This window comes from Saccoglossus kowalevskii, chromosome 4 (genome assembly GCF_978046115.1).
Source record: "Saccoglossus kowalevskii chromosome 4, keSacKowa6.1, whole genome shotgun sequence".
In the NCBI taxonomy this organism is placed as follows: domain Eukaryota; kingdom Metazoa; phylum Hemichordata; class Enteropneusta; family Harrimaniidae; genus Saccoglossus; species Saccoglossus kowalevskii.
In genome coordinates, this window is record NC_140644.1 from 2,982,878 (window position 1) to 3,007,744 (window position 24,867).

Sequence of the window (24,867 nt, forward strand, 5' to 3'; positions counted from 1 at the left end):
AGTGAGATAAGTTGATGAACATTGCTTCAAGATATCATTTTTTATCGTGTATATATATGGCTTTGACATTTACTATACAAATATCAGACTATCTCTTGTGTTAAAATAGCATTTATTTTTCAGCTGATCCAGAGTTTTCATCTTCAGAAATATTTTCTCATCGCCTTCATGTACCTCAAAGGACTAACTAAGACTTGGTTTATTAGTATAAATATTAACCAATCAGGATTGGAGAGAAAGACAATATGGCCAAGGTGCTGACATAGCACATTTACTAAATAAGGTACTGGCAGGTTAATTGACTTTTGATGGTTCACACCTTAGTATTCAAATGGTGCAAACACCTCCACACTAATTATCCGAGCTTGCAATTTCTCGCAAAAAAATGTTTCTGGTCACATTGTTTTTAAAACGATGAGGCGATTTCTTTAGCCAAAATATTTTACAGCGCACCTTGTATTTTTTTTGAGTTCAAAATATGTGAGCTGGCTAGAGCATTCATCCCTTGCCTATTTCTTTAACTAGATACCAGCCGATACCCCCCCCCCCCCCCATCGAGACTGCGAACAGTTGATCATAGTCCCCGGGCGTACACTTGCAATCACAAACTCAAAACAAAACGGAACATATTACCGTGATATCTCAAAATACGAACATACGAACTAACCACACGAGCAAAAGGTAAATGTTTTTTGAAAACAAATATGGTTGCACGCAGTTTTCTTACTATAAAAGGGGCCAACCCGCTGACAACACGTCGAGTAAGTTCAGTAAATCAAAAACGAAATTGCGCCCGTAAATAAATTCTCATCAGCCTCCCCCCCCCAAAAAGCCTGCCTACTCAATTCCTGGCAGTGCTAAAGATCTGAAACTGCATGATGTTACTCTTAGAGGGACTGTGACCAGACCATTCTTGAGCGCACTGGGAAGAAAACTGAATGGCTGGATTCCAGGCTAAAGACTGCACTGCCCTCATCTAAAGCAAGACCCAAATATCGATGTGCAGATAGAGGGCGCTCTACTCCACAACAGATTTTAACAATACTACGGTAGTACTATTGTGCACTTTTTGTACTGGGTATCCGTTCACGTCGCGACATCAATTCACCGCTAACTGATGATTTTCCACACAATAACATTTAGCCAATGAATGAGAACCTGGTATTTCAATGTCAGTTAATGCACGTTAAACATTTGTGAAAAAAATGTGGAGTTAATGGAATTACCAGTATACAGAGTTGGGGGAAGTTCAGTTAAATTTCTTCCATATATTTTTTTCAACTAGTGACATTTTCTATTTAAAAAAAATAAAGTGATCTGACTGATAAAATGGCTCCACTGTCCTGCAACCTTTAGTGCACGACAATTCTTGTTCATCGAACTGGCTTAAACCTACCAGAATGCTTTTTCAATTTGAGGGGCTGCTAGATTCTTGTAGACACCTTCACTGTGTGTATTCACTGCCATTTCTGATGATCGTCTCTTTAAACATTCACAAAAGAGTACAAACTATTATACAAATTTATTCCACTGGCATCAAAATAATGCAGTATTTTAAGCATAGTCCTTTTTTTTTTTTTTTTAATTAACTCTTTGCCATGACGTTTTGGTACAACACCTCCAACATTAACAGTGAAACTCCAACGATTAATCACCCAAACCCCACAAGAACCAGTCAATGAAGTCTCCATTCAATTTTCTTTCTACACAAGTGGTTAATGTCCAGATTCATAACTGGCGACTGCTTAGATCAGGTATGAACTTTTCAGCAAACGTCAAAAGACTGAACAATAATTTGCGAAGCACTTTAAAAATCATGAAATTCAAAAAAAACACACGATTAACTTAATTTCATGAAGTGCAATGAATCGTTCAAATTATTCAAAATGTGTTATCCAAGATGGAAGAAAAACGTTGGCTTGATTTTGAGAAAGCAACATTGCTGTACTGTAAATTGGTAAAAGCTTAGTCTTGCTGTAGTTTTAGAATTTACTGAAGGAGTATATATCTAAATGTAGCACTGCTGAAAAACAAAGCACTCATTTATGTTAACAGTATTAACTTTAATGAAAGTCTCCAGTATCACAACACTAATGCATTTCAATACAGCACTTCCCAAGATGAATTTAAAGAAATTGTTTTTGGCTTTAGGTCAATACACTGTATAATAACCAAACCTTTACCATAATCCTAGAACTAATTTATCAAATCATTTATCTTTAGGGACTGGTCTACAATACTCTCACCAACACACACACACACCAAATGTATGAAATTAATGTATAAAATAACATTGTCAAGCATGACAACAAAGCATGTCAAGTCTGTAGGGAACGGACATCCCCAAAATGTGAATTCAACTACCGGTAGTCTAGGCATGTGGCAAATAAAGTCCTAGAAAAAACATTCTCGGATCCTAAATGGTAGAAATGCTAAATTTTGGTCTATATATCCAGCACGATTCCAAATTCTTTCCCATGATGCAAGTGAATCATCTGCATTACAGAGTAGACAGGCTTTCTTAACACTATAGTTTACAAGGTTTTGCTTGTGAAAATATTTTATTTCTCAACATAAATGTATTATACAGGTACAGTTTAAATTGTACACTGAAGACAATGAAGTCAAATCAAAGCGTTCAAAGCATTAGACATTGTAATAAATTGATTTCACATGGGCAATTAAACCAGTTTACACTATAAATCGTGATTAAGAATGTATAATTTATTAAATTGATTGTTGTGTCTGCTCTAAGCTGGTCATGTACAATGACAAATGCATTTCCACAAGATTTTATATTGACTAGTTTCTTCCAGCAAATTGAAAAACAGCAGAAAATTACCTTTGAGAAAATGAAGATTTCCCAAGGAAGCATAATGGTGCAGTAAAATATATGAACTACAGAAATCCGTATATCATAAGGGACGACGTCAAAATATCAATGTCTGATAAAAAACTTATTTCCTTTAGTTTGGGGGTGGGGGGTGGGGGTTTTTGACCTCAAAAAGTTTCCATCCTACAAAAACGATTTTATTTTTTAATGAAGTCAAAAAAATCTTGGAGTATTTGTAGTTCTATCCAATCATGGACAGAAATAACCGAAAAGGGAAAAAAACAACAGAAAAATGGTTTGGTTCGAGTGTAAATCTGTGCGTCAAATGAGGTGCACTTGTAAACTCTTTACACCCACCCGACAACCAACTGCTATGCAACACTACTGTCCGATTATCAATTTGTATTTAATAGTGAATGTAGTCTGACGCCATGACCAATATTTATCAATTAAGTTTTAGTGGGGGTAGGGGGGTTTGGAAAAAAACTAAAGGAATTAAGTTTTTTATCCGACATCGATCTTTTGACGTCCTCCCTAAAGTAGGTTAGTGCAGTGATGTCTGCGACTGGAGTGACAAACTCCAGGTATTTTTGTATTTGAATAAGTGTGTAATTACAAGGTCATACATGTAGCAAGTTCACCAATATTTCAGGAATGAAAGACCACTCAGCTGACAGTGAAAGAATGAATTAACATAGTACAAAAATATAACTAATCTCAATCTAAAATGATGAACATGTAGGCAGCAATCTGTGATATATTTGGTATCTACTGGGAGGAAAACAATTTAGGGTATAAATACAATCAAATATCTGAAGTATATTTCAAATCAATATTATAGTCAATTGTCAGATTCCTGGAGCTCAGACAGTTGAAGAGCGACTGTACTGTTATGGACAAATCATAGTAAAAAATAAATAGATGTATACCTTTTGATATGGCAGTGTATTGTTTATAGGGGTTGTATCAGAACTGGCAGACAAAATTTTGGTTTACTTAGTTTATAAACCAAAGTACTGTGAATACTTGTGTATATATATACCAATAGTATTAGGTTACAGCTATACTGAGATATTTAGGAACCACACATCAAACAGTCATCTTTGTTTTGTAAGGAGCACACCATTGCTGCCTGGTTTTCTTCTTCCTTTTCTGCTGCTGCCTCAACGTTGGTTGTTGGCTTCAAGGAGGTTTTGTTAACTGTAAATTTGATTGGGTCGGCTGCCGGACGTGTACGAAGGTAATACATGCCAGTCTTCAAGCCCTTTGTTAAAAAAAATTAAACATTTGTAAGATTACTACTTCAGAAAGTTAACTGAAAACAATGTAGGCGACAGGTTGGAGAATCAAGTACTGTTAAATCAGACATTTTTTGCATAATTTATACCAAAACAGTGAAAGAATAAGAATGCATGAAATTTCGTTTGACAAATATTTGTGTCAACCAATGTTACGAACATGAAATGCAATCATTTCTCTAACGTTTCAATCTTAGAAAAAAAATATTTTTGTTAAATAGGGTACTAAAATAGCCTAATAAATAGAGTATTAATCAATTTCATCTTTGATTAAGTGTACTACTACTAATAACCAGATGTGCATTGGGATCCAACTGTCATGGCCGATCTCCTGTAGCCCCATTAATTTAGATCAAAAATTCTGTAGCTTGTCTGAACAATACTTGTAAATAACGCTCACAATTTCCAACAAGATGGTTTTGTATGCAAACTGTTCCTCTACCATAATTGACACAATGACTTAAGGTAGCGAAATAGTTTTTTGGGCACTTTTCACATTTTTTTTTGAAAATCACAAGCATAGCTCCATAAGGCATGCCACATACATTAGTGTATTTATTTTATTGAAAAAATAATATCTTGTACAAGTAAACTGGTTTTTTCCTTGTGTGCAAACAAATACCCAAGTTTTTTGTTTATCCAGTGTACACCCCATGAGTGCTTCTCATTAATATTCATGGTAACAAACATAACTGAACTGGGGCTAAGCTATTTACAAACAACTGATAAGATATCTGTTTGTAGTTTACACACAGCTGATAAGATGTGTGCACTGCTTCGTTTCAAGAGGAGGAAGCTGTACAGCAAAAACAAAAACAAAAAACATTTTCGAAACACAACAAATTTTGTATAAACAAAATAGTACATGAGTGTATCACATGTTACCGGATTTTGCCATAAATTCGCCCGGGCCGTTTAACGGCAGTTTGGTATTTTTTAAGATTTTTTTAAAAATATTTTGGAAAGACAAATTTATGTTCTAAATGTTATTTTAATAAATCTGTTGTCAAAATAAAAGTACAATGTCACAGTTGGAGATTTTTTATTTTTTTTTATTTCTGTTTGATACATTATATGCTTTTTAGGATCAGATCAGGGGGCCTTGACCCTTACCGAGTTCCGTGTTGATTGACATTCAACGAGATCCGAATTTTTAATTTGATGGCTGGTTTGAATATATCCACTTTTACAGTGATTAATATAAGCGTTTGGAAATAGCATAATTATATTGCGTGAGTGAAAGAAGCCAGTGAAACAGCGTGTTCTATTTATTTCTAACGCGCGTGGTCGGCGTCTTTGATTGCGATTGTTTTGTATTTTTGTCTTCGAAATGTATCACTCGCTGCGTTTTTTTGGGGGTCACGTCTCGCAACTGAAAGTCCAAGCTGACTTTGTTTTGGCTGTAAAACTAAAAGCCCCCAACGTCGGATTCGTCAGCGTCATTCACAAATACTTGAAGGGCATCTGTGATATCTTCACCTTCAAACTGTCTTCGTCTAAAAAGTCAAATTCGCCATCTTCTTCTCCACAGTTAGCTTCCCCAGCTAACACCTCTTGAAGTTTGCTGTTCAGTAATTTACTTTCATTGACTCCACCGTCATTCACAGCAGTTTTCGTTTCCTCAACGGCGGTACTCACAATGGTAAAGGATGTTTCCCAAGATAGTACGACGTATTCAATGCGTAAGTGTGAATTATAAACAGACCAGAAAAGTCCGGTTAAAGCATCAAAAAGACGACAAAAAGACACTTTGAAGCCCCGTCATAGCCATAACAAGAAACCACGTGGGGTTGTTTAGTCTGTCAATATTTTAGAACACTGCATTTTCATTGGTCGAATTACGTTGAAAGAGTCGTCAATTGAAACAAATATTACAGTCTGTTGACAGTGATTGATCACTGTTATCATCATGAGAAAAAGAGTTATCCGCAATATACTTGCTGTTGGGGAGCCACACTACGGTAGCTTCCTTTGCCGAGATCGCCAGAATCTTCACGATAAAGTGGCAAGTTTAAAACTTGATGCAGCACAATTATTTGCGAACAAAATGGACTTGAATTTAGCTGATGGTGGTTGTTACTATCTTAAAATAAAATCAAACCAAAGTCCGACGTACCTGCAAAAAGAGTGCATGTAAATGTGCTGTAAGACGAACACTTTGGTAAGGAGGGGCAGCGTTTCCTTCGAATTTGTCTGAAAATCGCTTTAGGCTTATTCAGGTAAAATGAAAACTAAACTTGCACGAACACTACAAAAGGTCCATCCCGAAAATAACAAGTCCAACAAAAACGGTCTCGTCGGATGATGATTTACAATATTTTCGTGTTGAAAATTTACTTTGCATTTCTTCCAATTCCACACATAAAAAAACTTACCCCACAGCCGTCATTCCATTTTCTTATTCTACCGTAATTTGCGCAAGTTTGCTCGCGGGAGTCTGATTATTGTCGGAAAGTGTTCTTGTGTCTCTAAAAGACTTTGAAACTTGTGGAATACTCAAGAAAATAAGTTTGCAAATAAAACGGCCCAAACATAAATACGCTATGTTGACAAACACTTCAACTGCCCAGTGTAGTATTTGTGTTGTTTGCTACCTGCAAACAGAACCGCCCACTTTGCATAATCCCAGCTGTAATGAATGACGTCACCGTTCGTTATCAGCACAGACCGTGTCAAAACTCCATAGCGTGAAAGAAAACGGTAAAAATACAGTTTTTTCACAGACATAAATGTCGAATCATGATTTTTTCTGAAAACAACCTTCAAGGTAATTTATTTACTGCCAACCTATATAATTGTTGCTGCTAAAACGGGAGTTAACCTTGATTGAAGTTTAAAATCATAAAAGTGCCGATTTCTCGGTGTTCGATTTCTGGCAATTGCCGTTGACCTAATTTTAAATGGCGTTTCAGTGAGTAGCGCTACGATGTCGCCGTTTGGCTTTCCGTACTCTCGAATATGTTGGCTTCGTATCCGTATTTACATTTTTGCGAAATTCTATCGCGTATTTTCACAAACCTCGCGCAAACCACCGGTATACACTAACTTCAACACCAAAAAACGTGCTTGAAATTTTCCATTTTTGGAGAGGAAAAAAAAACTTAATTTAAAAAATAGAAATACGGATTTAAACTTCATGACCTTTGCTTCAAAACAGTGTAAAGTTTTTGGCCGCATGCATGACCGTAGAGCTGACATTTAAAAATGTATTCACGTTAGTTAATTATCAGCCGCGCCGATTTTCAGAATCACGTGACGCTAAAACAAACACAGTGTTCACAAAATATTAATAATAGAAAAGTACAAGTCAAGGGCTTTCCAAACATATATAGATTGTATAGGTTCTTGTAAAATTTACTCCGATTATAGATGTTTACATTTTCCATGCCAAAAAACTATCTCGCTACCTTAATGTAGAAAGTGTTCCACATTGCATGATCAAATGCTTTTTCCTAAAAAAAAAAAGGCTATTATTGTTCCAAAGTACTGAAGGAAAGTACGGACTAAAAACAGGACTATTTGGTGACGAAAAGAGGGAGCTGGTGGTGAAAAGGATAAATGTTAATTATGCGATTAAAAAAAAAACATCTATACAAGATGACTTTGAAACGCCCCACAAAAAAACATACCTGCTTCCATGCAAAGAAGTGCATACTGGTCAGTTTTCCATAGTTTGGCTCTGCAATATGAATGTTCAATGACTGACTTTGATCAATGAATGCTCCTCTATCTGCAGCCATGATCAAAATATTCTTCTGAGAGATTTCCCACACAGTTCTGTACAGTTTCTTGATATGATCTGGAATTCCATCGATGCTCTGAAACAAACAACAAATTAGTTGATCTAATTGTTATACTTTCACTAATGACAGTTTTAACAGTGATAAGAACTATTGGGTAATATTAGTACCTGAATAGAGCCATTGTTAGCAATCAACAAATTCTTCATATCATCATTCCATAGACCCATCTCAGTCAAGTCTTTCAGTAGATGGTGATTCACAACCTGAAAAGATAATTAGTAAACTCTGAGGAAATTCTTAAATAAAGACAGGCAACTGGTGGCCATGGTACAAGGTTTTACCAACCTAGCACAATGGAAGGGACCAACAACACACGTGTTCTGTTTATACATACAGGAGATACTGAATTGTTAGAGTTACAGATATTGAGTAACAAACATTGATTTACAAAAAAGACCACGCCCACTTTTGTAAAATCACGCCCAAATTGTAGCTTCGAGTTACTGACAACAGATTTTTATTTTTGTTAAACATTCACACTTAGTAACTAATTTTAGTTAACCAAACTTTGAATAGCAGAAATACACAATGTTAAACGAAACAAAAAAGGTATGTTGCCAGTAACTCTGTTAACTGAACACACAAGTTACAATTTGAGCATGGTTTCTAAAATATGGGAGTGATCATTTTTGTAACTCAAAAAATTCTGCATCTTGCTTAACATGGTGAGCCAACAGTCATTCGAAGTACAACTACTTGATCCTTAAAGCGAGTAGTCACCTGTGCATTCATTAGATGGCCAAAGCGTGTCATTGTTTACAAACAAGCGTCTACCCACGAGATCTTTGCGTTTTTATCACATGTTATCGTTGCTTGGGACTATTCCTTGGGACCCCTACTCGCTTTAACATCTATAAATATAAACAAGGTATCAAAATACAAACCTGAAATTCTCCTGACAAGACCCTTCTTGAATAGATATTGGTTGTATAAGGCTCAACTGATTCATTGTTACCCAGTATCTGTGCAGTTGAAGCTGTTGGCATAGGTGCTAATAATAAACTATTACGTAAACCATGTGTAGCAATGTCTTTCTTCAGTGCATTCCAATCATGTAAATCGGTTGGAGTTACATCCCACATATCATACTGTAAGATCTGTTAATACAAAATGACATTGTACGAGAGAACCTATTAATTTGTCATCTAATGAACCATAAGGTTGTCAAAGCAAGCAATGACAAGTAACATACAAAAGACATCTCAAAAAGACCAACACAATTGTACTGAACAAAAGACAGGAATATCTCCAATACCTGAACACGGCACAGGAAACACTGAATTGTTCTAAAGCAGTCTTCAGTCAGAAAATGTAATATAAAAATTACTTACTCCTTTACTAACAGGACATCCATCTCCAAATTTATAAGATTCATATGCTCCGTCTCGTTCAGCCAATTCACAACTGGCTTTCAAGGCACCGTAATATATAGTTTCAAATATTTGTTTATTCAATAACATTGCTTTATCACTGTCAAAAGGAAACCTCATTAATATAAATGCATCAGCAAGACCCTGAACACCAATACCAATGGGACGATGTCGCATATTGCTATTTTTTGCCTGCAAGAAAAAGATTTCATAAACTTGGGTTAATTTATGGCTCCTAGACAAACAAGTCATTGAAAATGACAGTCCTCGTTACATTTCTGAAAGTTCTCTTTGTGCTTGTCATATTAAAGTGGAGGGTTTGTCGCGAGCATGTCCTTGAAACTGAGTGGCGTATACAACAGATTGTTCATTTACATCAAATTAGAACACGTGTTGCGTGACGACCTCTAGTTTAAGACATAGCAAACAAAAACATAGATCACAAGTGAAAGCATGTCAAATATATCACATTTTAAACAAACAAGATGGCCGCCAGTCGGCCATATTTGATTAAATTGAATTGACATGTACATGTATCCATTTATGACATGCTAAATATCAATGAAAATGATACATGGGTGACAGATATAGTAATATGGCCAAAAATAAAAACAGCCGTTATTCGGCCACCTTTAATCTGATTATAAACAAAGTGACATGTAAGACGTATGTGCCAAATACAAATGGTACATAAATCTTGGAAATATAGTAGTAAAGCCAAAAAGTCAGATGGCTGTGCATCGGCCATCCTTGATCCAAATTGTCATTGATAAATTGTCATGGACATGTATCCTAACATGTATAAAGTATGTGCCAAATTTGAATGAAAACTGACAAAGCATGTCCAAGATACCACATTTAAAAAAACAAACAAGATGCCTGCCATCTTTTATCCAATTGCGAAGGAAATTGTCATGGACATGTATCCTAATATGTACCAATTTTGAATGAACACGCCATTTTCAAAAAACAAGATGGCTGCCAGTCGTCCATTTTGAATCGAATCACTAAACCACTGCATGTGCACATGTCCCACATAAAGTACTAGGCACATGCAAAGAATGAATAGAATCGGTCAGACGGATTCTGAAATATGACGAAAACCGAATTACAAGTCTAACAAGAACTGCACTGTTCAATATTAAGTATATCATACATTCCTAACATGCCTGAAATACATAGGATTGGGGCAATTAACTAAAGTAACTTTGTGTATAGAATTGCAGACTTGTACAAAGTTGGCCATGCACTGGACTATGCATATGAATGCAGACTTGTACAAAGTTGGCCATGCACTGGACTATGCATATGAATGCAGACTTGTACAAAGTTGGCCATGCACTATGCATATGAATGCAGACTTGTACAAAGTTGGCCATGCACTATGCATATGAATGCAGACTTGTACAAAGTTGGCCATGCACTGGACTATGCATATGAATGCAGACTTGTACAAAGTTGGCCATGCACTGGACTATGCATATGAATGCAGACTTGTACAAAGTTGGCCATGCACTGGACTATGCATATGAATGCAGACTTGTACAAAGTTGGCCATGCACTAGACTATGCATATGAATGCAGACTTGTACAAAGTTGGCCATGCACTAGACTATGCATATGAATGCAGACTTGTACAAAGTTGGCCATGCACTAGACTATGCATATGAATTGCAGACTTGTACAAAGTTGGCCATGCACTAGACTATGCATATGAATTGCAGACTTGTACAAAGTTGGCCATGCACTGGACTATGCATATGAATGCAGACTTGTACAAAGTTGGCCATGCACTGGACTATGCATATGAATGCAGACTTGTACAAAGTTGGCCATGCACTATGCATATGAATGCAGACTTGTACAAAGTTGGCCATGCACTGGACTATGCATATGAATGCAGACTTGTACAAAGTTGGCCATGCACTGGACTATGCATATGAATGCAGACTTGCACAAAGTTGGCCATGCACTGGACTATGCATATGAATGCAGACTTGTACAAAGTTGGCCATGCACTAGACTATGCATATGAATGCAGACTTGTACAAAGTTGGCCATGCACTATGCATATGAATGCAGACTTGTACAAAGTTGGCCATGCACTGGACTATGCATATGAATGCAGACTTGTACAAAGTTGGCCATGCACTGGACTATGCATATGAATGCAGACTTGCACAAAGTTGGCCATGCACTGGACTATGCATATGAATGCAGACTTGTACAAAGTTGGCCATGCACTAGACTATGCATATGAATGCAGACTTGTACAAAGTTGGCCATGCACTGGACTATGCATATGAATGCAGACTTGTACAAAGTTGGCCATGCACTAGACTATGCATATGAATGCAGACTTGTACAAAGTTGGCCATGCACTGGACTATGCATATGAATGCAGACTTGTACAAAGTTGGCCATGCACTATGCATATGAATGCAGACTTGTACAAAGTTGGCCATGCACTAGACTATGCATATGAATGCAGACTTGTACAAAGTTGGCCATGCACTGGACTATGTATATGAATGCAGACTTGTACAAAGTTGGCCATGCACTGGACTATGCATATGAATGCAGACTTGTACAAAGTTGGCCATGCACTGGACTATGCATATGAATGCAGACTTGTACAAAGTTGGCCATGCACTGGACTATGTATATGAATGCAGACTTGTACAAAGTTGGCCATGCACTAGACTATGCATATGAATGCAGACTTGTACAAAGTTGGCCATGCACTGGACTATGCATATGAATGCAGACTTGTACAAAGTTGGCCATGCACTGGACTATGTATATGAATGCAGACTTGTACAAAGTTGGCCATGCACTAGACTATGTATATGAATGCAGACTTGTACAAAGTTGGCCATGCACTAGACTATGCATATGAATGCAGACTTGTACAAAGTTGGCCATGCACTGGACTATGCATATGAATGCAGACTTGTACAAAGTTGGCCATGCACTAGACTATGTATATGAATGCAGACTTGTACAAAGTTGGCCATGCACTAGACTATGCATATGTATGCAGACTTGTACCAAGTTGGCCATGCACTGGACTATGCATATGAATGCAGACTTGTACAAAGTTGGCCATGCACTAGACTATGCATATGAATGCAGACTTGTACAAAGTTGGCCATGCACTAGACTATGTATATGAATGCAGACTTGTACAAAGTTGGCCATGCACTAGACTATGCATATGTATGCAGACTTGTACCAAGTTGGCCATGCACTGGACTATGCATATGAATGCAGACTTGTACAAAGTTGGCCATGCACTAGACTATGCATATGAATGCAGACTTGTACCAAGTTGGCCATACACAGGGCTGTATAGGTGAGTAACTAGAGTAAAATACTTGCCTCTTTCACTGGATAAAAGTTGACATCAATAATTTTATTCAGATTTCTAACAATAACTCCTGTAACTTGTTCCAGTTTCTTGAAATCATACGTCTTGTCTGGTTTAACAAACATATTCACAGCAATGGAAGCCAGATTACACACAGCAACCTTTAAGCAATAAATAATATGTTAAATATGTTTAGTGATGTAGTAAAACACTGTCACAGACTAGTCTAGTTGGATCCTATACATTGTGTATTCGGGTAAAAGCAAATTTCCTGCATCAATTTGTGCTTAATAGAAGTCGTTGTAAATGACAATTCCAGTTTGTACTATAGGCTTGAAATATTGCCTGACTACTAAAGTGATAGGCATTTAGTGATTTTTATGTTGAGTTGTACTGCAGTGATGAGGATATCTAGCCAGGTTAAGTTTCTGGCGATTTTTATGTGATGTTGTGCTAAGTTGTAATGTTGATAGCTAGCCAAATTAATTTCTGGTGATTTTTATGCAATGTTGTTCCAAGTTGTACTGTAATAATGTTGATAGCTAGCCAGGCTAGTCTCAGGCAAATATTATGTGACGTACTCTAGTTGTACTGTTACAATTATACAATTTTTTTTTTTAATTTGACTGACCTCATCAGGAGAACTGAATTCCACAATCTCAGTACAAAGATTACTGCATTTTATTGTTCCTAAATTCTGATGGTTGGATTTCCTGTTACAAGCATCTTTATACAGCATGTATGGTGTACCAGTTTCAGTCTGTGCTTCAATAATTGCATACCACAGCAACTGGGCTTTGATGGTCTTGGTACCTTTATTTTCTCTCTCGTATCTGAAAGTACAACAATTAAACAGTTGAATATGATGCTATACACACCTATTCAGGCTGACATTTTTTGATATGCCACTGGTACCAATGTGGATGGAATATCAGGGCTTGAACTTCACGGAGTGCTGAAAGGTAATTGCCTCAATGCCCAATGAGTTTTGTCTTGGTGCCCTTTGATATATTCCTTACATTATTCCTGTAATGCCCAGACAATTTTATTGATTTTGGCCTCGAAAATCTCAATTAAGAGGGTCAAGCCCTTGGATAACAAAAAATGTACATATTTAAACAACTTGTAGAATAACATTTTCTGGTGAGTCACAGTAGAAAGACAGTTGTAGGCGAAAATGGTTCAAAGACTTACATAAAACTTTTAACCTGTCTGAAAATGTATGCTGCTTATCGGTATATATTTACTTGGCCAGAGTTACTAGTTTTGGGAGTGAACATCCAAGAATTTTCATGTGAAAACAAAGACAAAACTACTTTGGAATAGTTGTTGGAACTTTTCTGAACAGTACAACAAGATGACTCCTACATATGCAACATGTATAAATTTGGTTGCTCAGAATTACTCTAGTTTGTGGTGTTTTCCCAGATTTAGGCTGGTGTTCCACAACAGCTTGCAGAGCCCATAGAAATATATGGTGAATGTTTAGCAACATAGAACATTAGGTGGCACATCAGCCCACCGAGAATTCAGTTGTTCAAATGGCAATTTTACAGCCAAACGTGTTTACACAAGAAAGTCTTAAAATCTAAAAAAAACATTACTTTTCATAGAGGTCTTCAAATTCTTTTCCCCAGACATCATGAAGACCAGGACATTCATTTGGACACATCAATGTCCAATCTTGGTTGGTCTCAACACGTTTCATGAACAGATCAGGAATCCACAGAGCATAAAAAAGATCTCTTGCTCTTTGTTCTTCCTTTCCTGTGTTTTTCTTAGCATCCAAGAAATCAAAGATGTCTGCATGCCATGGTTCCAAGTAAATGGCAAAGGCACCAGGACGCTAAAAAGAAGAAATAATCCTTATGATATATTGTTTTCAATGAAATTAGCCTAAATGCCAACTTTGCTGATATTAGTGAATACATTTTAGTGCAAGTCAAAACTGATTTGGCTAAAATATAAATCTATTAATTAATCACTAGGATACTCTAGAGAAATGGTGGTGGGAGACAATTCTACCACATTAATAAAATTTCTACTGGGTCAGATCTTGCATGTTTGGTTGATACTTATACAATGTAATACATACATAAGCAGAAGTTCAAACAATGGAATGAGTGATTTCTTCTAATTGTATTGTACTTTCAACATCCATACTGGGTTAGTCATTTACGATTAAAGTAAGTTTGTTTTTATACAAATCCCATCAAAAAGTGGTAAAATAGCCATTACTTTTCTTATTATGCACGGCAACGAAGTATATTTATATACATGTTCACTAGACTATCAGGGCCAAATTTAAACAAGTCATTGTCAATGACACGTCCCCGTTCCGTTCATATTTGAGTGACATATACATTCAAAGCAGATCATGACCGAAATGCACCTGCATATGTACAACACATTGTACTAAATCTGAACAAAATCTATCCATGCATGACTGAGATCCGGTTCCGGAATTGTGAAAATATGTGATTTTGATGCATTTTCGGCCTTAAAATGGCCATCATTCAGCTATTGTTAAGCGGATCATGAAACAAATGCACATATCTATTTGTGACATAATGTACCATGTGTGTGTGAAGTTTGAACTTGATCAATCCAGACATGTCTCGGATACGGATCCAGAACTGAATTCTTTAAAACAAAATGGCCGCCAGTCGGCCATTTCGAACTTGATCCGAAAAAAAAAAATGGCGTGCATCAAGGTCCTATTATGTTTAATGTATGTACCAAATTTGAACGAAATCCGTCCATGCATAACTGAGATCCGGGTCCGGAATAGTGAAAATGTGCGATTTCAATGCATTTTCGGCCTTAAAGCGGCCCCCATTTGGTTATCGTTAATGAGATCATGAAACAAATGCACATACATATTTGTGACATGATGTACCTTGTGTGTGTGAAGTTTGAACTCGATCAATCCAGACATGCCTTGGATACGGATCCAGAACTGAATTCTTTAAAACAAAATGGCCGCCAGTCGGCCATTTTATGTACCAAATTTGAACGAAATCCGTCCATGCATAACTGAGATCCGGGTCCGGAATGGTGAAAATGTGCGATTTTGATGCATTTTCAGCCTTAAAATGGCCGCTATTCGGCTATCGTTAATCGGATCATGAAAAAAATGCATGTGCATATGTCCCATATAATGTGTGATGTATGAGTGAAGTTTGAACTTAATCGGTCCATGCATGTTCGAGATACAGGTGATCACAGACGGACGTACGCACACAGGGCAAAACATAAGTCCCCGTTTTCGGACTACGTCCGAACGGGGACTAAAAATCCCCCAAAATTGGTTGTACACATAGAAAGGGTTGTTGGGGCAACCACTAATTTTAAACCCTGTGTATAGCAGAAGGAGCATTATGCCTTAAGCCGTGATTTGTAGTACTCGTGCTCAGAAAGCTCCAATACAACCCTCTAAAGAATACCAAATTTAATGTAATGAAGGGGCAGGACTTGTACGTACATTGCATAAACTAGAAACAGGCTTGGATACATTTTTTTTTAATCTGCTTATATTCGTTTGAGAAAATTGAAATCTGAGATTTGTTGCTTACCTTGTTTCCACCTTGGTCAACATATCGAGCTGTGTTATTATACACCCTCAACATGGGAAGTAGACCATTGGAGCTGCCATTTGTCTATCAAATAAAAAATGATATTACACCCACGTGTCATTGGTTGACAGAGGTTTTATTCAATCTAGTCAGGAAGATTGACAGTGAATCAACATATTTACATGTGAAAACTGATTCAGATTTAAAACATTAACGCATTCAATGAAAATTTTTTCTTCCCAAATGTTGGTGAATTACTACAGTGAAAGGCAGAAAGCTGTACCTTAACCGTTTCACCATCAGTTCCTTCTCTTGATCACAAAATAGTACAGTTATAGTCTGCACTTTCTATTAGAAGACTAAGACAAACATAGCCTAATATAAGAAAATATTGTTGAAAAACTTGGGCTAGAAAATCTAGGTGGTGAAAAGGGTAAATTATACAGACCAATAAGTTAATAGCAATTGGCTCAAAAGCTCAACATTGTCTATGTTCAATGCACATGACATGGCAACTGCAAATGCCTACTTATTCAAAATTTAGCACAAGCTAATTGGCTAATGAATTAACTAATTTTAATTAAACAAATGATGTCAATATATTTTCTAGATTGGTCAATTTAAATTCTAACAGCCATTTTGATTTATAAAACTTTTATTGTGATCAAGGCTTTCTCCTCTTGTTTTTTTTATACAATTTTTCTATTTTTAAATGAATTTTCCATCATTTAAGTTTATTAAAAAAACCCAGGAAAATCTATTTTCCAAACAGATCCTAAAGGCCACACCGACTTAATTTTATGGATGACATCCGCGCGCATTAGTTTTCGTCTGTTCTCAAAAAAAGAAAAGAAAAAAAAATCTCCGACGACGAGTCTACGCAGATCGGTTTTCTGTCGGAACTTGCCGACTCGCATTGCCACAAAGCGCCGGCTTGTCGTAAAACTCATTTTGGACTACCTCAAAACATGCCAATTTTGACGTAAATGATTCCAACATGGCGATCACACCACCAAAATACGCGAGCATAAAAGTTCAGAGGAAAAACTGAGGGATTGTTGTAGACGTTGCAATTGATGTCGGCCAGGGAGATGTGGCGTTTACACAGCTATACGAGAGGTCAGTAGCAGCAAGCGGGTTTCGCGCTGACAACATATTGTCCACAGTGGCTATCCCGCGTTTCTTCTGCAACGATGAGAGAAATGGGAGAGGAGTGGAGGTGTATGGTGGCCTAAAAGTTGGTCAGGCGACAAGTCAGTTGGGTTGTTTTGTTAGCATTGAAGTCCACAAAACTGCAAAAAAAGCAGAGGAAGTTCCGCTTTGGAGGTGAAGAAAATTTTCTTCTTATTTTCTGATTCGGATAATTTGCTTGTACACAGTTAGTTATTGTCATAAAGTAGTGATATGTACATGTACATGTGTACATTCTGCCTCGACTTGAAAATGGTGTGCATGCTGTACCTTGAATGCAGTGTTTCTGACTGAAGATACTTCATCATGACTACATGTACTAGAGCTTGTCTGAAATGGTTATACATGTACCTGTGACAGTAATACAGTACGAGAGGTGTACATCAACATGTACCTCCTACAAATAAAGACTTCTTGTTGTTTTTTTAGTACACTCTGTTCTGTGGTTCAATTCGTAATACCAGCTCCGCAGTCCTGTGGTTTTAGCAGCATTTTTTTTTTTGGCAGAATTTTTTTTTTTCGCCCTCTCGCATTAGTTTTGGGGTCTCCAGAGGATGTTATCCATAAAATTAAATCAGTGTGGCCTAAAATGAAACTTGTACAGGGTTGTTACAACATAATGAAAGTTGACGATTTCAGTTGCAAACAGGAAGAAACTTACCCCTGCAATGTAACTACCAGATGCCCTAATACAGTGAACATTCACTCCAATGCCACCAGCACTCTTAGATATCAAGGCACATTGTTTTAGGGTGTCATAGATTCCTTCAATGCTGTCATCTTTCATGGTCAACAGGAAACAGCTACAAAATACAATATGGTCTCCTAAATATTTGTGATAATATTTGGGTTTTCATAACCACTGCCAGCATGGACGAAACACTACAATCGAGTGGTATAAATGTACCTCATAACCTAGTTTGATTTAGACAGATGGTAAACAATGAACCTTAGGAAGGGCCTAAACATTACAAAGGCAATTGTCATGATGACCTTTGATATTCCCTATGTGAATATGCTACGACTTTCATAAATTTTGGCTTTGTATGGGTGCCTCTACTTCAAAGAGTCTAGTTTGATTTTATTTTACCAGGTCCAATAATTAACCAGGATTGCACTCAAAAAAAAAAAATGCAGCAAACTTTAATACTACATAACATTTCAATCCAGAGTTATAGCCAGAAAATAGAAAGTGCCTGTCTAAAAACTTTCAAAATGAAAGATAGTTACTAGTCTTACCACAGGTCAACAATGTTTTGTTGATTATTTATGGTTATTTCGTCATTCACTGGTAATTTTCAATCAAAATTGGACAAGCTTGTAGAAATTTTGTACGTGTCTAAAATGTGGATTGCACGTCTAAACAAGCAACTTGACAGTTGAAATAGCTCCACTGTCTTCATTATCATGGAACAAGAATCAGTAAAGTGGCATTGTGGTTGACTGTGGTTTGGACTACTTGTTGAAAATAACATTTTTTACCAAAAATATTCACTAAAAATCCAAATTTGCACATTTTGACACAAATTTAATAAATCTGAGAGGACCACTCCAAGTACATTTGGTACAAATATGAATGTAATTGGTGAAAGTACTTTTGAAGAAGTTGTTTAAAGAAAAACCCTCATACCAACAGCTCTGCTGGGTCATCTGCGATGACAGGGTAGCTAAAAACAAGTAGACAGATGGCTGGCTAAAAACCTGTGTCAATCTGAATTTGAGAGGAATTTGCATCTTTGTGGTGTTTACCCAAATGATATGCAAAACAACATTTTGCAACCTGTGTTTAAGAAAAACATTGAATAAATTCTTGTATGTCAGGAATAGTGGAGTGAATTTCTACCTTGAAAGCTGTGGTCGGCAAGTGCCAGCATTGAATAGAGTGGGAGATGCATGGGTAAACCATTTCTCTGACAATAAATTGTACGTCTGAAATGTACAATAGAATACAAATGAAATTATTTCAAAACATGATTTTTCAATCAAATACACATTTTTCTAATATGTACAAGATATAATTCTCACCTCAATAGCACCTTCAATATCATTGTGATGAATTCCAACAGATACTCTCATCAACATGTGTTGAGGACGTTCAGCAACTTTACCATTTATCTTCAACAAATATGACCTTTCAAGAGTCTGAGTACACAAAAATTAAAGATAATAATGCACCAAAAAAAAAAAAAAAAAAAGACAGAAAAACCATTCAGTGCGTAGTCAAGAAGACTTTCAGAATATGTATGAACCAGCAAAACCCACTCGCTGTATATTGGTAGTCATGGAGACTTACAGAATATGTATGAACCAGCAAAACCACTCACTGTATATTGGTAGTCATGGAGACTTACAGAATATGTATGAACCAGCAAAACCACTCACTGTATATGGGTAGTCATGGAGACTTACAGAATATGTATGAACCAGCAAAACCACTCACTGTATATTGGCAGTCATGGAGACTTACAGAATATGTATGAACCAGCAAAACCACGCACTGTATATGGGTAGTCGTGGAAACTTACAGAATATGTATGAACCAGCAAAACCACTCACTGTATATTGGTAGTCATGGAGACTTACAGAATATGTATGAACCAGCAAAACCACTCACTGTATATTGGTAGTCATGGAGACTTGCAGAATATGTATGAACCAGCGAAACCACTCACTGTATATTGGTAGTCATGGAGACTTACAGAATATGTATGAACCAGCAAAACCACTCGCTGTATATGGGTAGTCATGGAGACTTGCAGAAAATGTATGAACCAGCAAAACCACTCACTGTATATTGGTAGTCACGGAGACTTGCAGAATATGTATGAACCAGCAAAACCACTCACTGTATATTGGTAGTCATGGAGACTTACAGAATATGTATGAACCAGCAAAACCACTCGCTGTATATGGGTAGTCATGGAGACTTGCAGAAAATGTATGAACCAGCAAAACCACTCACTGTATATTGGTAGTCACGGAGACTTGCAGAATATGTATGAACCAGCAAAACCACTCACTGTATATTGGTAGTCATGGAGACTTACAGAATATGTATGAACCAGCAAAACCACTCGCTGTATATGGGTAGTCATGGAGACTTGCAGAAAATGTATGAACCAGCAAAACCACTCACTGTATATTGGTAGTCATGGAGACTTACAGAATATGTATGAACCAGCAAAACCACTCACTGTATATTGGCAGTCATGGAGACTTACAGAATATGTATGAACCAGCAAAACCACTCGCTGTATATGGGTAGTCATGGAGACTTGCAGAAAATGTATGAACCAGCAAAACCACTCACTGTATATTGGTAGTCACTGAGACTTACAGAATATGTATGAACCAGCAAAACCACTCACTGTATATTGGTAGTCACGGAGACTTACAGAATATGTATGAACCAGCAAAACCACTCGCTGTATATGGGTAGTCATGGAGACTTGCAGAAAATGTATGAACCAGCAAAACCACTCACTGTATATTGGTAGTCACGGAGACTTACAGAATATGTATGAACTAGCGAAACCACTCACTGTATATTGGTAGTCATGGGGACTTACAGAATATGTATGAACCAGCAAAACCACGCACTGTATATGGGTAGTCGTGGAAACTTACAGAATATGTATGAACCAGCAAAACCACTCACTGTATATTGGTAGTCACGGAGACTTACAGAATATGTATGAACCAGCAAAACCACTCGCTGTATATGGGTAGTCATGGAGACTTGCAGAAAATGTATGAACCAGCAAAACCACTCACTGTATATTGGTAGTCACGGAGACTTACAGAATATGTATGAACTAGCGAAACCACTCACTGTATATTGGTAGTCATGGGGACTTACAGAATATGTATGAACCAGCAAAACCACGCACTGTATATGGGTAGTCGTGGAAACTTACAGAATATGTATGAACCAGCAAAACCACTCACTGTATATTGGTAGTCATGGAGACTTACAGCAGTGGGTGAAGTGATTCAATATTATTTTATGATGGCCTAAAAACAAACTTGAATTTCTTGATCAGTTTGTAGAACACCATCAAAATATAAGTAATACAACAGTCTCAGAGCAAAAGAACAATTGGAAATTAGTATCTAGTATCACGCTGCAGGTAATTAGAGTACAAATTAATACTGTGAAATACTTCATGTTCATGTGGAAAAGTATTTTCACTTGGAAAGTATTTTCTCTCAGTGGATTCAGTGAAAATAAACTATAGACAACACAAAAATAATCTCAGCAAAAATAAATTCCAGCTAAAATAAAGTATTTTACAGTATTCATCCACCTCCAGATAAATATTCCTCGCAAGTGAGGTTTGCTATTAAGCAGTAAGACAGATCTATGATTTGAGTATTTTTTTTATTTAAAAAGCCTTTACTCACCTTGAAGCCAAAAAAATTGTAGTTGAAATCTCTATCATAGATGATTGCAGAGTTAAGACGCTGCAAAAGAAATAGAAAATATGTTAAAAGATGTCATAAGTGCAGAGGTACATAAATCTTGATAGGAGTACGAATTCAGAATTCCTCACTTACCTCAGCATTATTTGTAATTATATCATGAATTTTTGTGGAGATCATCGGAGAAGGTTTATTATTTCTTGGGTTGACATAATTGAATAAATCATCCATTACGGCTGAAAACAAATTTGGTTGACATTAACAAACATCAAAATTAAACACATTTTTTGTATTAAAAGGGCTGATGAATATTTGAGAACATTTAGTTTATTAAATGTGTATGCAGTTTCTTTTTATGTTTTTATTAAAAAAAAATGTACAAGCTTTTTCACTTTATATCCTGATAAAGATTCAATAAAATATAAAATTAACATGATATTTATTACATTTCTTTTAAGTTTCTGCTTGATGAACATTTGGTATATAACGACACGTGTTAATCTTGAATCTAATTACACAACAATGGACGTGTATGTGCATCTTGATGTATGTGTGAAGTTTGAATGAAATTTGTCCAGGCATTTGGTATACAGGCAGGATTTCAGCTCTGGTTTATCAATTGTAAATCTGATGCGATGCAACAACCACAATGTAACTAATGTATGCCGTTTCTCTAATATGTTGAAAATTGCTGTCATTCACTACACATACTAACTTACCACTGAAGGTTTTCTTAGTTTCTTTATGTAGATTAGAGACTGCAATTCTTGCGGCCAATACAGCATAGTCAGGATGTTTGGTGGTCATACTAGCAGCAGTTTCTGCAGCTAATGTATCTAATTCCACTGTAGTTACACCAGGATAAACACCAGTTATCACCCTCATGGTAATCGCGGCCTAGCAATCAAAGCATGTGAAATGTTACATAATTGAAATACAGATGATTTTTACCAAGAAGATAAAATGGTCAAGTACTACTACTACTGCTCTGCGAGACTTAAAGCTGTGACAATACAGTTCCAACAGGACTTGTCTTTTGCAGAGCCTGCTGTACCTAGCCAAAGTCTCATCTCTGCCAGCTCAGCTGTAACAGGTCTGCAACATGTTTTGGGGCATCCAAGTTTACTTTTGCCGAGAGGAATTAAATTCGGGGCCATTTTTGGGATTTGTTCCCTTTCCATTCTGAGTATGTGCCAGGCCATCCAGCAAAAAGGTTGGATAAATGCCTTTACAAAGGACATATTTATCAAACAAATAATTTGAATGAGTTGGATGATTCATCAAAAAATAAGATTCAATGTAAACACCAGACCATTAGTTTTTAGGCAAGTGATTACTCAAGAGAAATTTGCTTTTGCAAAATTTCTCCAAGCTAAAAATAAAGAAAGAGTGAGACATTCTACTGAATGTTAACACAACCTTAGTTATGTTTTCGAGATGCTGGAACCAAACTTTTCCTTCAAATAAACAATTCACGCTGTGGGAAAATTATGTGATTAAATTTGGACAGAGTGGTTTACATTATTTAGAAAAGTTGAGATCTGAAATGGGCACAATTTTAATAAGAATCACTTTACTGTTTTAATAGTTGTTTACTGTATGATATCCGGTCAGGAATGCAGATGAATTGTTAGTTTGTGTTCAAGCAATCAGTTTTTTCTTGGATGTTGCATGTTAATAGTTTAAATATGTTACATGACCCAATAATACTTGACCAAAAAATTACAACTTTTTTTTCAAATATGATAGAACAATTGTCATTTTGGCTTAGAAGTGGAATAATAATAAAAAAATGTACAACTAGTGACACTCTTGGTTGTTGGGTTTATTCAAACAAAAAGTACCACACATATGACATTGTTCTTCAAGCAAAAGAGCAGCTGCTCAGCCCCCCCCCCCCCCCAAAAGAAAGAAAAACAGAACTGCCAGTCCTTCCTTTTCCAACAACCAGACATTACAACAGGCAATCGTGAATTTTGGGCATCATTCCTGAACATGAATATTAAATAGTTTTTTACTAGGGTGGGTGGTTTGGAACTGAAGTTGTATAATTTATTGGTAGTAAAAAGTATGGTGCAAGGGCAAATTAATGTTGCGTCACTGTAGCAACAATAATTAATTAATTTCTATATATATATATATATATTATAGCAAAAATTCAGAAGACGAACAAGACTCAAATTAAGTAAAGTGCATTATTGTTTTATTTATCTAGTCCGGAATCGTTCGTTTACATCTTCCCGCCAATTTTTAAGTTGACAACAAACAAACAGAATTTTGCTCAAAAACCTTGCTACTTGGCACAAAAATGACGTATATATACTCACCGGTTCCACAAACTCGGAATTTAATCCATAGCAAAGTTTGGACACCCTGGAAGTGATCTTATCGAACATCACCTTCTCCGAACGGCCATCTTTAGGATCAAAAACAAAAAAAGAAGGGTCAGTGACTGAAATTTATCGAAATAGGCAAGTTAAAACGTACCATAAAAAGATAACAGTGCTGGGAAGACCATGATTAATTAAAGGTAATTTCACATACCGCGTTTTACCACAAAGATGGACATGGCGGCAAGAACTCCGGCAGGATTCTCGACAAACAACTACAATCGGTAACGAGTTGTTGAAAAGCAGCGCCAAGTCCAGCTGAGCAAGCAGTCACGTGATACGACGATTCCATTATAATCAGGGTGAATGGGTCACGCTTATCCAGCGCGTCATATGGCCGGTACTAGATATGGTAACCCCAATCGTTTATGCTGAGTTTATTCCTCAGCTCCTGAGAGCGAGGTTACTAGTATTTGTAGATATGTTGGTGATCGCCGCTGTGTCTGCGGAAGTACTATGGGAGATTGCATGATGGGAGTGAAAAGTCTTTTGATCAGTAAGATAATTTTAGAAAAGTGAAAACTTGAGTGACTGTAAAATAAAGGTTGGTTTTAAATATAAAATATCATTTAATCTGGATGAAATAATGAAAGGAAATTGAACGGGTATGAAAGT

General features: G+C 36.6%; 1 protein-coding gene, 1 long non-coding RNA gene and 1 other non-coding gene across 3 annotated transcripts; all 3 read right to left on the reverse strand.

The window, feature by feature from the left end:
* Positions 1 to 2,542: 2,542 nt before the first annotated feature.
* Positions 2,543 to 24,580, reverse strand: LOC100373543 (ribonucleoside-diphosphate reductase large subunit). The gene is made up of 17 exons (XM_085497663.1): positions 24,407 to 24,580; positions 24,190 to 24,278; positions 22,582 to 22,759; positions 21,998 to 22,098; positions 21,845 to 21,904; positions 19,466 to 19,582; positions 19,284 to 19,369; positions 18,102 to 18,243; positions 16,250 to 16,333; positions 14,279 to 14,520; positions 13,306 to 13,507; positions 12,686 to 12,835; positions 9,266 to 9,496; positions 8,819 to 9,031; positions 8,042 to 8,137; positions 7,761 to 7,949; positions 2,543 to 4,097 (listed from the first exon to the last, which is right to left on the reverse strand). Exons 1-17 carry the CDS (start codon positions 24,429 to 24,431, stop codon positions 3,909 to 3,911), a joined length of 2,394 nt encoding a protein of 797 aa, XP_085353789.1. The 5' UTR covers positions 24,432 to 24,580; the 3' UTR covers positions 2,543 to 3,908.
* LOC146746184 (uncharacterized) lies at positions 4,549 to 7,674 on the reverse strand. Its single transcript, XR_014929128.1, has 2 exons — positions 7,539 to 7,674; positions 4,549 to 4,590 (listed from the first exon to the last, which is right to left on the reverse strand). It is a non-coding gene; the product is annotated as an uncharacterized LOC146746184 (long non-coding RNA).
* LOC144343653 (small nucleolar RNA SNORA79) lies at positions 21,361 to 21,500 on the reverse strand. The gene has a single exon (XR_013419025.1). It is a non-coding gene; the product is annotated as a small nucleolar RNA SNORA79 (small nucleolar RNA).
* Positions 24,581 to 24,867: the final 287 nt, after the last annotated feature.

Coding starts and splice junctions, on each gene's coding strand:
- LOC100373543 (XM_085497663.1), bottom strand. CDS start 24,431: ATGTCCATCTTTGTGGTAAAACGCG. Junction 18,244..19,283: donor TGCCGACCACAGCTTTCAAG/GTAGAAATTCAC, acceptor TGTATTTTGTAG/CTGTTTCCTGTTGACCATGA. Junction 16,334..18,101: donor CTGGTAGTTACATTGCAGGG/GTAAGTTTCTTC, acceptor TTTATTTGATAG/ACAAATGGCAGCTCCAATGG.